Genomic DNA, 15,057 nt, shown 5'->3' on the forward strand with positions numbered 1-15,057 from the left:
TCTAGCTTATAACCTTCCTATTGAAACTGATACAACTGCCACATTTAATCTTTGTCTTCTTGATCTGTCTGAACTCACCTTGTTCCCTAAAACTGTTCTTCCCTTGGCTCCTATGGCATCAATGGGAAAGAGGATAGATTTAAAAAGAAAAAAAAAAAAAAAAAAACACTTCTCAATTAAGAACTCAGTAATTCAAAAAAGGTCACCATAGATATGGTTTATATTAGACATAGCATATGACACAGCATACAACATAGCATATGACAAGTTGTATAACAAAAGGATAATCAAAGGTAGTATCATCTGTCCTAGCTCTGCCACTGATAAACTGTGGGTCCAGTCATGTCTTAATATCTCATTAGATATAATTTATAAGTAAATTGAAATTAATACCTACAATCTTTATGTGTACATTCTGAGAAAAATAGAAAGTATTTTATAACTGTATGTATTCCTCTGATTACAAGGAAGAGAAGCAGAAAAAGAAGTTTTTGAGCAGAAAATTTTCTATGCTTTTAAAAATCTCAAGCTTAAGTATAGCTTTGAGTGGTATTTTTAACAACAAAATAAAAAACCTGATTAATCATGAAAATAAGAAAGATTTTTGTAAAATAAAGAAGAAACGATAGCTATAGTTTTACAAGTATCTAATGTACATACAAAAAAAAAAACTAATGTGAAAATCAATTCTAAAATAATTATGAAGTAAATTCAACGGCCTATTATAAACAAGTTAAGCCAGGTACAGTGGCAAATGTGTGTAATCCCAATGACCTGGAGGCTGAGGCAAGAGAATCTCAAGTTTGAGGCCAGCCTTGGCAAGGTGGTGAGACTTTGTCTCAAAATAAAAAACACAAAGGACTGGGATGTAACTCAGTGGTAGAGCACCCTGACTTTAATCACCAGGACTGCAAAACAAAACAACAACAAAAAAGTGATTTATTAAATAAATATAACAAACTATATTTGCATATATACTTTTTAAAATTTATTTTTAATTTTTATTTATTTATTTATTTATTTATTTATTTAGGGAGGGGGCTGCTAAGGATTGAAGTCAGGGTCATTCAACCATGGAGCTACATCCCCAGCCCTATTCTGTATTTTATTTAGAGACAGGATTTTACTGAGTTGCTTAGCACCACACTGTTGCTGAGGCTGGCTCTGAACTCTCAATCCTCTTGTCTCAGACTCCCAAGCCTCTAGGATTACAGTCATGCACCAAAGTGCCCAGTTGCATGTATACTTTTGTTCTTTAAGAGTATTCAAAGAACTACCAAGTGGGAATTATTTACTAAGAAAAACAGAAATAAATATATTTAATAAACTACTTTTGAAACAACTTCAAGTGATATAATTCAAAGTTTATAATTTCATAAACTAATTTTCAGGTACTTTTCCAAAAAAATAGCAGTCTTTTGATTTTTTCAATGTATTTTTTATTTAAAAATAGCCAAACCTTCTACTTCAGAAATTAGATGTACATACCTATATGTAATTTAAAAAATACATATCTGGAATCTATCTTCTTGGAAAGACTTTTTCAAAATGGATAGGTTTCTAATTTGACTTTGCATATTATTTAACCAATTCAACTAACAGAAAGATTTTTTCCCAAACTGCTTTAATTTATTCCCCCTTGCCTAATTGCTGCTTGGGATTCAAAGATTCATGGTAGACATAATTAGTTATCTCAAACATCTTACCCTTATCAAAGCTTGCATTAGCACCTCTGTCCAAAAGGACCCGAACCATCTCTACATTGGCAACACTAGCAGCATACATCAAAGGAGTCCATCCATATCGAAAGCTGGAATCTACACTAATACCTGTCAACACAAAAACAAGGTTTTGAAAGTCTCACCATAAAAACACAAAACAATAGCAAGAAGACCCTCACTGTAATGTGTGTAACATATATATGCATGGAGAAATACACCATATAGTTTATTCTAGAAGAGGATTTCTTGGTAATAATGGTCCTAGAAAAATAGTAATATTGTGACTAATAAATTTGTTAACTTTAGTTTCACTATAGACGCTATATTCTAAGAGACCTGACCTGACCAATGTTTTATAAAATATAAATATAAAATAGTTTATAGTATAATAGGTTTTTCTATGCCACTTGTTTCTCTCTAGGGGAGTTGGGGAAGGTTTCAGGGAGGGAATATGTCTTTTAGATTAGAATATTATACTCGGGCAATATCCAAGATTGTGAATACCACAAATTTCCCTAAGACATCCTAACTTCCCCTTCAACACAAAACTTGCCCATAGGTAATCAGATAAAAAATGAAGTTAAAAAGATAGGTTACATTATGAAATCTCTTTTAGAAAATACAAACTATACTTTGTGAACAAGGGATTAACATCATTATATCGGTATTACAAAGACAACACAGATATATCACTGTTGAGAATGGCAGGATGCAGGGAGACCAACTTACAAACATCAAACTAAGCACAGGAGAGAGAGAGAGCAGGATGGGGTGGGGGGTTGTATAACTAAAGGATATTCAAAAGTAGTATCATCAGAATTTAACATTACTTTGAGAAGGTGAAAAAAAAGAACAAATTGAAAATTACTATCAGGTTCTACCTTAGAAAAATGAATAATAATCAATGAGCTAGAATTCTCTTCACAGATATCAGGCCTTAGGAGTAGGATAAAGTTTCAGAGTGGAATTAGGGATAGATACTAACCAGGACAAGAATCCGATGACCTTCAAATCTTTAAATACTTAATGATAAAAATCCTTGAAATTATATGATTTTCCTAATAATACTGATTGGTTTGGTTACATACACACTCAAAAAAAAGAAAAAAAAGAAATAAGTGTTCTAGGACTGGGGAAGAGCATAGAAGATGTAATATAAGGATAAAGTAATGAACACAATCCATTACATTTAGGTAAAACCTTTTTTATAAGGTCGTAGAGATTGATTGGCAATCTCTCTCTTCAACCTAAGTAGTATTTGCTAGTCTCAAGAAGGAAAACAACATTTTTATTTCAAAAAAGGAATACCTGTAGGTGGAAATACCACTGAATATGGACTTGGCTTTAACATTGTATAATTTACAGATTTTATAGTCTGTGGCTATAGATTATTCCACTTGCAAAGATGAAGGGACTATCACCAAGAAAATACAAACTTGGGGCAGGGATCACTTTTTTCTATTGAAACATGAACTCACTGAAACCATGTATCTCCAATTCCCAACTGTCTCACTTTAATTGGTATAATGTAAATGAAAAACACTGGGAGAAAATAATACTTAACCATCTTAGTACCTACATAAAATGCTATCCCAACTGGTCACCTCTAACAAATTTTCTTCTTCAAACTACTACAACTGAAAGCATATGATGAGTTCAGAAAAAAAAAAAATCATTGTTTTCTCATTCTTTTCTTATTGATAGTACTGCTTGAATTGTGATAGTAAATGTAGAAAAAGGAAAAGACATGAAACAAAAATAAATAATGCATTTTGGTATAAAAATCCTTATCAATCATCACCTCTAATATTTAAATTATTCAGTTCTAGGTATAGTGTTTAAAACAGGTATTTTAAAGGAATAACACAATATACTTATATAACTCAAAAACATTCAAAATAACACTACATTGTTTATGGATATATACATATATCATAAAAATACAAAAATTCATAGGAATAATACACCTCAACTGTAGGAAAAGTGGTCATCTGTGTGTGTGGGTGGAAGGGTGTTTCTATACCTTTCTTGAATATGTAAAATACTTCATGGAGAACTAAAAATGTTAGTAAATGCCTGTTACTTTTTTTTTTTTTTTGTACTGGGGATTGAACCCAGAGGCACGTAACTGCTAAGCCACATCCCCAGCCCTTTCATATATTTTATTTAGAGACAGGGTCTCAATGAGTTGCTTAGGTCATTGCTAGGTTACTGAGGCTGGCTTTGAACTCATGATCCTTCTGCTTCAGCCTCCTGAGCCCCTGGGATTACAGGATTGTGCCATCTTGCCTAGCATGATTTCACTTTTAATTAAAGTTTTCCAATGGTATTGAAATGTTTCAAAAAAATGAAATAAATTCAAAGGCAAAATAACAGAAATAGTTTTTAAAATGTTAAATATGGAGAAGCAGGGTAAAATACCCCAAAACCAACAGTAATAGGGGTGAGAGTGGGGACAAAAAGGTATCTTTCTACCTTATACCTATATATTTATTATTGTTTTTTTTTAATGTTTTCAGTTTTAATAATTAAAACCAAATTTCAAATGACTGACTAAAAACTTAGCGGTAGGCTCTTTCAATAGACTCAAAAACCCATATTTGCCACCAATCATATCCAGTCCTAATCCTCCAAGAGCCTCCATCACCTTCATTGTGCCTAGTCCCACAATTCCCAGGACAAATTTCCTTCTCTAAAAAAAAAAATTTCTGCCTATTCTACTCCATCCAAAACTACAAACACCATACATATAGTCATATTAGTTATTCTGGTCTCTTTCTCCTTATTCAAATTTCATTCAAGTTCATTCTTCAAATAGAAACCCAAGTTCCACCACCTGTCCACCAAATCAAACATCTTTTTCATTTGCTAAGAATAATAACTAACATTTATATATTGTTTATATGTTCTATACCCTTAATTTACATGTTATCTTATTTTAATTATCTTTCCCCAACAACCCTTTTTTATAAATGCATTCTCATGGTTAGTAATCAAAGATGGATCTGACTTGTTTCCAAAAGGTTTTAATTTCTACAAAAACCATGTATCATCTCTAACACTGAATAAAAATATTTTGCTATATACAATCTCATCTATTTTGTGTGTGAATGTTTTGTAGCTATAACTAGATGGTAAATGCCTGCTATATCTTTGCATAATTTCAACCATTACAATCAACAATTTACATTTGTATGTGAAAGTAATTTTTAAAATATTTAATTCACAGAAGAGTATAATGGAACCCAGGACAGAATTGTGATGTTTTACATAAACAAACAGAAAGTTTAATTTTCCTAAGGAACTACAGTGAGTGGGCAATAAAACTGGAACAAATATCCAGGTTTAAATATTATTTTTTTAAAATAATATTTAAGCTCAGACCTTATTCCACCGCAACAAAAATACAGAAGGAGGAAAAACCATAAAACTACAAAATATATAAATAGAAACAATTCTTGAGAAATGTAAATTACAGCCAAGTAAATGCTGAAAAACAAAAATCACTTCTTGAACGAAGTGGAAGAGCCGATGGAAGCTAATTAGGGTGGCACTCTCAATGTAAGGGCAAAGAAAATAAGGCAGACAGAACTCAAAAGAACAACTGATGTATTAACTATTGGTTGCGTTTTCGTTGGAAAGCAACACAAGCCTCCTGAAACCAAGAATGCTTGTGAACTTAGAAAACTGTGTTCAGCTGACTTTACCCCTTAACTCTCACCAGAATCTAGGAGTTCCTTCACTAAGGAAATATCTCCAGTGGTCAATGCTCTCTTAAACGTTTCATTCTTTTCTTCTATAGGCAACGGCCTTTTTAATTTCTAAAAAAAAAAAGAAAAAAAGCACAAAATGAAACATCTTTTCATTTCCAGTACATCAGGAAATTGTAATGTCTGATGAGGTACACGGTATGTCAGGGTTTTGGTCGACATATAACATTAGCAGCGAAGACTCCATGTCTAAAACTATCTTTAGAGGGAATGAACAATGATAGGTCCAAACCCAAGCAAGAAGCTCCATCCACAAGACAAAGCAGTGCATCCGATGAAAACCACATTTGGGGAACAAAAGGAAAATGTGCGGGTTCGATTCGGTTCAAACTCCCCAATTTAGAAACACAGGTAAAAAGGGAAACACGGGCAAGGAAGTTAGTAAGTTTCCCCGGGCTGGGCCTAGCCTTCGAAAGCCAGGAGCCAACAACAGCTGCTGTCGACACAAGGCTTCCCCTGCTACCTGGGATGCCCGGTCGAGGTACCCAATCTCCCAGCCGTCATCCTCGCTATCGCTACTCTCGCCTCCGCCCGCCACGGCCAGGCCCCGGAAGGGGCCAGCAGCAGTGCCCGCCGCCATGCCCGCCTGCACGCTCTTCCGGCGCCTGCGCAGTGTCTGCGCACAGGGATGCGCGGGAAGCGTTGCACCGGAAGGAGCCACGCGCTAGCGCCTTGGCCTCCGGGCGCAGGCGCATATCTGCGCGCAGCCCACACTTCACCTTGGGGTCTCGGACTAAGGGAGAAAAGGGGTGGAGATCGGGGGTGGCAACTCTTGGCGTGTCCGCCTGATCAGCCAGGCTGACAGGATCCAGACCAGAACTTCCAATTCCTTTCAGGAATTCTCCCGCCATTTCGTATTTGTTTGACAAAGTTTTTGCTGGGCGTGGAATGCCCAGTTGTGGTTGGAGCCAAAGACGACCAGGCTTTCCTGGTCGTTCGCCATCCTCTTCCTATCCCCCAGCCAAACCTGCTGTTAAACGTGTATACCCTGGGAGAGGACTCGTGTTGTTGGTGCGCCACCCACGCTCAAGATGCCTTCAGACAAATGCCAGCCAACAAGGAGCCAGGAGAAAGTTTTTTGTTTTTTTGTTTTTTTTTTTTTTTTTTTTGCGGTGGGGGAGGAGAGTACCAGGGATTGAACTCAGGGGCGCTCAGCCACTAAGCCACGTCCCCAGGACTATTTTGTATTTTATTTAGAGAGAAGGTCTCACTGATTTGCTTAGTGCCCCACTTTTGCTGAGGCTGGCTTTGAACTCATGATCCTCCTGCCTCAGCCTCCTGAGCCCCTGGGATTACAAGCCTGTGCCGCTGCCGCCAAGCTTCAAAGAATTCTTTACACTTCACTTGATCTCAGATTTAGAAACTAGACCGTGAGAACACTTGGCTGCTGTGAAATATAGATGCCCCAGAGGAAAAAACAGCCATGAATGAAGAGTGTAGGGGAACAGTGGATCCAAAGAGCTGGAAAGAATGAAAAGATTTAAACAACTGGACAGGAAGTAAATAATTCAAATAACTTCAGGTGAAAGAAGCCCCAGGTCAAAAACTTTTCCATTTCTAACTTCTTGATGGAATGTTGATAACACATTGATTATCTTGCCACCACAGAAAAGTCGATTCTTCAGGGAATAGAGCACATTTATGCACCAAGGTTATTTAAAAGGAAAGTAGCCTTGCACCGGTCTTTAAAAAGTTCTAAGCAGTATATTTTTTTCCTTGAAGATTCTTTGTTACAAAATTTTGAAATTATTTACTTGAGGGATTCTCAAAGATAAGTAGTTTTAAGTAAGTTCTTTTGGGCTCACACTTGTCTTTCTAAATGCATTCATTCAGTACATGTTATGGATCACTAGATATAGCCAGGCACACCTAGGTTTGACTAGACAACATCAAAGACAAACCAAGCTCCCTCGTGGAGCTAACATTTTAATGAGAGACAGACAGTATGCAAATAAATTAGACTTCCAGATAGTAAGGGCCTTAAAGAAAATAAACTAGTGTTGCTCAGTTTCTGTAATCAAATTACTTAGATTGTTTCCTGGTGGAATCATTAGTTGTAGCTGTGAACCCTTGAGCAATTTACTTTGCTTCTGAATCAGTACCAGTTAACTTTTTTGTAAAATGGAGATGCTGATAATTTTCACCAAAAAGAATTGTTATGAAGATCAGATTAAGTAAATAGGCTTGGAATAGGGCCCATCTCAATGTAAGGTTAATAAATCCTAGCTGCTGCTGCTGCTGTTGTTGTTGTTGCTATTATTATTATTATTATTATTATAAGTTTAGATAGGGTAGTTAAGTTTGAAGAGGGTCCCAAATGACAAAGATTAGTTAGTCATAAAAAACCAGAGAGTAGAGCTTGCCTGGCAGTAGAGATGTCTAGGCAAGTCTGTAAGGCAGGGAAAAGTTGAGATCCAGGTTTAGAAACATAGTGGATAAATAAGGGCCCAAAGGGCAAAGTTTAAGGATGTACTCACCAGTAAATGCAATGAGGGCCCCCTTAAACTTTGTATCTCCAGCACCCTAATCCTTGCCTTTCTTGGAGCTTCATGAAGGGAGAAGTGTGAGATGAGAGGACTTTGTGCGCCTTAAGTAAGGAGTTTGGGTTTTACTGTTAAGAGCTATTTATAAATGAAACGTTTTTAAGCTAATGAAAGATGTGTCCTGAAAATGTGTATGTGTGTGTGTGTGTGTGTGTGTGTGTGTGTGAGAGAGAGAGAGAGAGAGAGAGAGAGAGAGAGAAAATTTAAAGACATTCTTTTTTATAGAGAAGTCTTTTGGTTTGAACAGCTGGATAAGTAGTGGTATCATTTACTATGATGAGGGAAGATAACAGAATAAACTTGAAAATATAATGAGCATCTCAAAATTAATTCAAAACCAGACAACCAAGGGTAATTGTCAGGTGGGTGTTTAGAGGTAAAGAGCTCAAGAGAGCCTGTCTTGCATATATGCATTTGGGAGTTATCCACATACAAGTATTTTTTTTAAACCTTGGGATTTATCCAGCAAGAGCTTTTGTAAATATAGATTACATTATCCTAGAACTTATATGGAAAGGTAAAGGAACTAGAATACTTAAAACAATTCTGAAGAAGAAGAATGAAGTAAGAGGAATTGCTGTACTTTATTTCGATACGTGTAGCTTTTGATTTAGGACTTTGTGATACAGATCAATGGAACAGAATGGAGAACCTAGAAATGGCACCATGCAATTACAGTATGGCTAATTGGACAAAGATGCAAGATCAATTTAATGGAGGAAGGGTATAGTCATTTCAAAAAGTAGTGCTGGAGCAATTGAATATTCATAGGTTAAAAATGAAAAGAATATCAACATAACCTTCATGCCTTTTACAAAATTAACTCAAATTGATCATAAATCTACATGAATGTTAATAGAAACATTATTCATATTTTCCAAAAGCAGAAAACAACTCAAATATCCACTAATTGATGAATGGGTAATTAAAAGTTTTATATCCACATCATCTGTGTTTGTTCCCTATGGCCACTGATATAAATTACCATAAATGACATGGCTTATAACATCAGACATTTTTTTCTCTCACTGTTCTGCAAGGTAGAAGTCTGAAATCAAGGTGTCATCAGTGCCATGCTTCTTCTGAGGGCTCCGGAGAAAGATACTTACTTTCTTGTCTTTTTCTAGCTTCTGGTGATTGCTGGAGACCCTTGGCAGGCTTGTAGATGCATCACTTTAATTTCTGCTTCCCTTTTTACATGGCATTCTCTGTGTATCAAAAATTCCCTCTTATAAGAATACCAGTGATATTAGGGTATAGATTAGTGTATAGGATTTACCCTAATCTTTCATAACCACATCTTAACTTGATTACATCTGCAATGTCCCTATTTCCAAATGTCTCATTTATAGTTTCTAGGTGGACATGAACTTTTGGATGACACTATTCAATTCAATATACCATATATATCACTTAGCATAATGTTTCCAAGACCCATGTCATAATATATATCCATCTTATGCTGAATTATGTGTGGTATTAATTTCAGAGCATGACTTTATGAGGTAGCATGTCCAATTACAAGGTTATTATAATTGGGAAATAGAGCAATGGCAGGAAAACTGGAGAGGAGATGTTGCATTCAAAATTTATTGTGAATTATAATCAATAGGATTTGGTAATTAGATGTGAAGGCTGATGAGGAGAGAAGTTAAAGTAGATAATAAAATAACAAATAATAAAGAGGTGGCAAGAGCATGAATGTTTAAGGAAAATTAATGTCCAGATAAATGTGGAGTTCCTCAGAGAGTCCTAGGCTGTTGGTTACACATAAGAAGTCATCTCCCTAAAAGGCAATGACATATTAAAGTGATGATTACCAAGAAAGAAAGAAGATGAGATTGGGGTCTGGGAATATATCCTTATGGGGATCTCTATTCCTTTAGGAAGCCACCAAAGGAAAGGGAGCAATACAAGGGGCTTAAGAAATAGTAATCAAATAAGCAGAAGATAAGGGAGAGATCAGTGCTTCAAAAATTTTGCACTGAATTATAACCCAAATAATATCAATAATAATGATAATATTCATATTATAGTTCTTCCTATATTTTAGTTAATATCCTAAGGGCTTTACCTATATTAACTTAGTTAACTTCACAGAATCCTATGGAAGTAAATGCTGTATCAATGTAACAGAAGGAGGGCTGGGGATATAGTTCAGTTGGGTAGAGTGTTTGTCTCCCATGTACAAGGCCATGGGTTTAATCCCCAGCCCTACCAAAAAAACAAAACAATGTAACAGAAGGGGAAATGAAGACACAGCAGGTTCAGTACTTTCATGTGTTCTAATGCTCCACTAAGCATTTTATATCCACTAATTCATATAATTTTCAGTATACTTTTTTCAGATGCCATTATCTCTCCATTTTACAGATAAGAGAACAGAAGTATAGAAAGGTTATGTAAACTGTCCAAGATCAGATAAGTAGGATAAACTGAATTTGTACAGGTTGTTTGGTTCTAGAGTTGTGCTCAGGTTTAACTTAGAAAGTGTAATGCCAGTGTAAGCACTCTGTCCTTTGGGGATACTTGTTTGTACCATTTGTTTGATTCCCACACTGTAGAGGGAAGCACTCCTTTCCAAAGATTTCATCTTCTTACTAGAAAACCAGACTCAGAATAAACTATGATTCATTTACAGGTAAATCACAAGTTTTATTCCTGGCCAGATAAGACATGGATAATTTGGTTTTGTCTGAAAACATTTGGGAATTTCCCAAGTGTGACTTCCTGGAATGGGTCAGAAAACCACCTACCCACTACATTAAAGACTGCAGTGTTCTGCTTGGTTCACTGATGACAGGAAACTGGTAGAACAAAGAGGGCAAGAAACCAGCTATACACAGGAGTAAATGTTACTCAAATTTAGGCTTTTCCTAGTTCTTGAGTTTGTTTTTTATTAACTTTTAAGCTTTGACTCAGACATTAGTGATGATTAGGTAATACAGTTCATTTTGCTATAACAAATGATGATGCTGTATTTCATGGGAACTTGTCTTATTGTCAGTTTTATCACATTTTCATAATTCTTTCTTATTTTCTATAGGAGTATGTATGGTATTATTTTCAAAATTTTGAAAATATCCTATGGGGATCCTAAAATCTTAATCTGGTATGAGTTTCAGTTGGGTTAATTCTCTCATTTGGAGATAATTTTGCAGGCATAAAATGGCAAAAAATACATATTTTTTCAATTATTAGAATTTATGTTCTCAAGACAATTAAGGTAAAAGATAAGCAATATCTTTTATGTTAATATCTTTTTATTATATACCATTAGTTGAGTCCATGAATACTTACTGTGCTGCTACTGTATTTTCTAGGCATCAGGGAACAAATTGTAAGGAAGACAGGTAAGATTCTTGACCTCAGAATATTTATAGTTTAGCCAGAGAACCAAATGAATAAGTATATTAAATATCAGGTAATAATTTCTATTAAGCAAAATTAGCAAGGTAAAGGGGATAGAGGATAATAGAGGCAAATGGAAATTTAAAATAGGAATTTCAGGGAAGGCCTCTCTTAGATGTATTCTTTTTTTTTTAAAAGAAAATTATTTATTTATTTTAATTAGATATATATGACAGCAGAATGCATTTTGATTAATTGTACACAATTGCGGCCCAACTTTTCAATTCTCTGTACACAATGTAGTGTCTCATCATATGTGCAGTCATACATGTACTTAGGGTAATTAAAACATTCCACTATCTTTCCTGCCCCCATACCCCCCCTTCCTCACCTTTTCCTAATCAAAGTTCCTCCATTTTTCCCATGGCCCCCCCCAATTATGGATCAGCATCTACTTATCAGAGACAACATTCAGCCTTTGGCTTTTGGGGATTGGCTTACTTAACTTAGAATGATATTCTCCAACTCCATCCATTTACCTGCAAATGCCATCATTTTATTCTCTTTTAATTCAGAGTGATATTCCATTGTATATATATACCACTGTTTCTTTATCCATTCATCTATTGAAGGGTATCTAGGTTGCTTCTGCAGTTTAGCTATTGTGAATTGAGCTGCTATAAACATTGATATGGCTGTGTTACTATAGTATGTTGTTTTTAAGTCCTTTGGATATAGACTGAGGAGTGAGATAGCTGGTTCAAATGGTGGTTCCATTCCAAGTTTTCTAAGGAATCTCCATACTACCTTCAAGATTGGTTGCACCAATTTGCATTCCCACCAGCAATGTATAAATGTTCCTTTCCCCCCACATCCTTACCAACACTTATTATTATTTGTATTCTTGATAATTGCCATTCTGACTGGCGTGAGATGAACTCTTAGTTTTGATTTGCATTTCTATAATTACTAGAGATTTGAACTTTTCTCATATATTTGTATATCTTCTTCTGAGAAGTGTCTGTTCATCTCCTTAGCCCATTTATTGATTGGGTTGTTTGTTTTTGGTGTTAATCTTTTTGAGTTCTTTATATATCCTGAAGATTAGTGCTTCATCTATGTGCATGTGGCAAAAATTTGCTCCCAAAATGTAGGCTTTCTCTTCACCTCATTGATTATTTATTTCTTTTGCTGAGAAGAAGCTTTCTAGTTTTAGTCCTTCCCATTTATTATTTTATTTTATTTTATTTCTTTTGCTTTGGTAGTCTTGTTAAGGAAGTCAGGGCCTAATCTGACATGATGATGATTTGGGCCTACTTTTTCCTCTATTAGGCACAGGGTCTCTGTTCTAATTCCTAGATCCTTGATCCACTTTGAATTAAGTTTTGTGCATGGTGAGAGATAAGGATTTAGTTTCATTTTACTGCATGTGACTTTCCAGTTCTCCCAGTACCATTTGTTGAAGAAGCTATCTTTTCTCCAATGTATGTTTTCTGCTCTCTTAATATGATGGGAAATAATAAGGATCTGATTTACCATTACAAAAAATATCACTGGCTTGCAAGGAGAAAAGGCTATATGTATAGAAGCATACCAATCACATGAATTAGTTAATATAAAGAAAGATTTCAGGAGTTAGGTCTAGGGCAGTTTTAATAAGAAAATGTATAAAGTACTTAGAATGTTGAAGTTAAGGTATTAAAACAAGAGTGACTTCTTATCTGCTTCTTTAAGGAATATTCTTAGATGAGATCACATGCTAAATCGGTAAAGTAGAAAAAATTCACCTGGAATTCATGAAAATGGATGTTGGTTAAGGGTATCAAGTAATACAGTATGGAGAATCAAGTTAATAAAAGTGTTTGTGCTATGTTTGTTTCTTCAAATATTCTAGTAGGGAGCTCACAGTTGAAAATGGTTGTTGAAGAAGGATGCAGCAGGCTGTCAGTTATCTAATGGAGTCTACTTGTCAAATTCAGGATATTTGCATGTTCTATAGAGATAGCAGATAATAATGTCTAATAAGTTAGAAGTAGGATGATAGGGAAAGAGAGTTCAGGATGACATCCAAATTATAGACCTAAACAATTTGAAGAATGATGATTGTGTTCAATGGTGGAAAATGGATGAAAAAGCAGAGTTGAATATGTATGCATGGGGTAAATTGGGCATTGAAAGTAACAGTACAAATTTAGAGCCAGGCATGGTGGCACACACCTATAATTCCAGTGGCTTGGGAAGCTGAGGAAGGAGGATCAAACCAGCCTTAGCAAAAACGAGATGCTAAGCAGCTCAATGAGACCCAGTGTCTAAATAAAAGGAAAAAATAGGCTGGGAATATGGTTAAGTGGTCAAGTACCTAGTGGTTCATTTCCCAGTACCACCCTCCCCCCCCCCCAAAAAAAAAGTGTACCAATTTAGACTTCATGATATAGAAGATGTTAATTAAATTCTAAAATGGATGTTAAATAGAAAGGTAGATAAAGATTCACAATTAGAAAGAATTGTTTCGTGGAATAAGTTTGTTTGATTTTGTTTCTTTCTTGTTTGAATTAACTAAATATTTACTTATTTACTTCACTTGTAGAGGCAACCTTCTTAGACTTTTTACTGTCTGTAGAATTTTATTTCATTTTATTCATTATTTTCTTTTGAGATTTTTAATGTATCTCCTGCTGCCTTATAGATACATATGGTAGAAGACAGTCCTTAAGATTATGCTAACCTTTATTTAATCACAACATTATAATTGTAGACTCTGAGGAATAGAAATGGCTTATCAATACAAAGGCATTCTTGTGGTGAGAAACACTGCAAAAAATTGCAAGTTTAAAAACTGGATTAAAAAGCAACTAATAATGAAATTCTAAAAACTTATTTCAAAAATTTTCTTGAATACAGCACACTTTAAAATTAGTAATGTATTGATAAACACCAAGGAGAGCTCAAATATACAACTGGCTCTTGAATTAAAGTAGATACTAAAATATGGGCTTTTTGACAAATTATTTGCTACAAGAAATCAAATTAATCAATCAAGTATTTACAATGTATTCTAAATAATATTATAACTGTTGAAATTATAAGACAAGATATTAAACTAATATATATCACAGATTAATGAATAAAATTAAAAACTTAACTATGTCATTAACTGGAAAATTCATTTGGTTCTCTATCACCACATTCTGTATCTGCGGATTCAACCAACTAAAGATAGAAATTTTAAATTTTAAAAATTGCTTCTGTGCTGAACATGTATAGTCTTTTCTCCTTATCATCGTTCTCCAAACAATATGGCATAGAACTTATTTATATAGCATTGTTATTATACTAGAGAATATAAGTAATTTAGAGATGATTTAAAGTATATCGGAGGGTTCTCATTTGTTTTATGCAAACATTATTCTATTTTTCATCAAGGAATTGAGCACCCACAAATTTTGGATCCAGGGAGTTCTGGAACCAGTCCTCCTTATATACCAAGGGGCAGCTATAATACTTGTAGCTAAAATGTATTTAGCATTTACAATGGCTGGGGATTATTCCACGCATTTTATATGTATTAACCCTGTATCAGTTAGGAATACTTTTAGTTGCAAGAAACAATATTCAATATTATTCACTTAAAAACAAATGGTTTATTTTTTCATGTTAAAAGAAGTCTGACAG

General features: G+C 34.8%; 1 protein-coding gene across 1 annotated transcript in view; it reads right to left on the reverse strand.

The window, feature by feature from the left end:
• The window catches only part of Asz1 (ankyrin repeat, SAM and basic leucine zipper domain containing 1), a 42,667-nt gene extending 36,596 nt beyond the window's left edge, over window positions 1-6,071 (reverse strand). Inside the window, exons 1-3 of the mRNA XM_046422507.2 lie at window positions 5,955-6,071; window positions 5,443-5,542; window positions 1,707-1,829 (exon numbers count right to left, since the gene is read on the reverse strand). Coding sequence (XP_046278463.1) covers window positions 1,707-1,829; window positions 5,443-5,542; window positions 5,955-6,071 — 340 coding nt within the window. The remainder of the gene's footprint in view (window positions 1-1,706; window positions 1,830-5,442; window positions 5,543-5,954) is intronic.
• Between the last annotated feature and the right edge of the window lie 8,986 nt (window positions 6,072-15,057).

Source organism: Marmota monax, unplaced genomic scaffold (genome assembly GCF_021218885.2).
Source record: "Marmota monax isolate L192 unplaced genomic scaffold, Marmota_monax_Labrador192_F-V1.1 WCK01_AAM20220418_F8-fsc00027, whole genome shotgun sequence".
NCBI classification, from domain to species: domain Eukaryota; kingdom Metazoa; phylum Chordata; class Mammalia; order Rodentia; family Sciuridae; genus Marmota; species Marmota monax.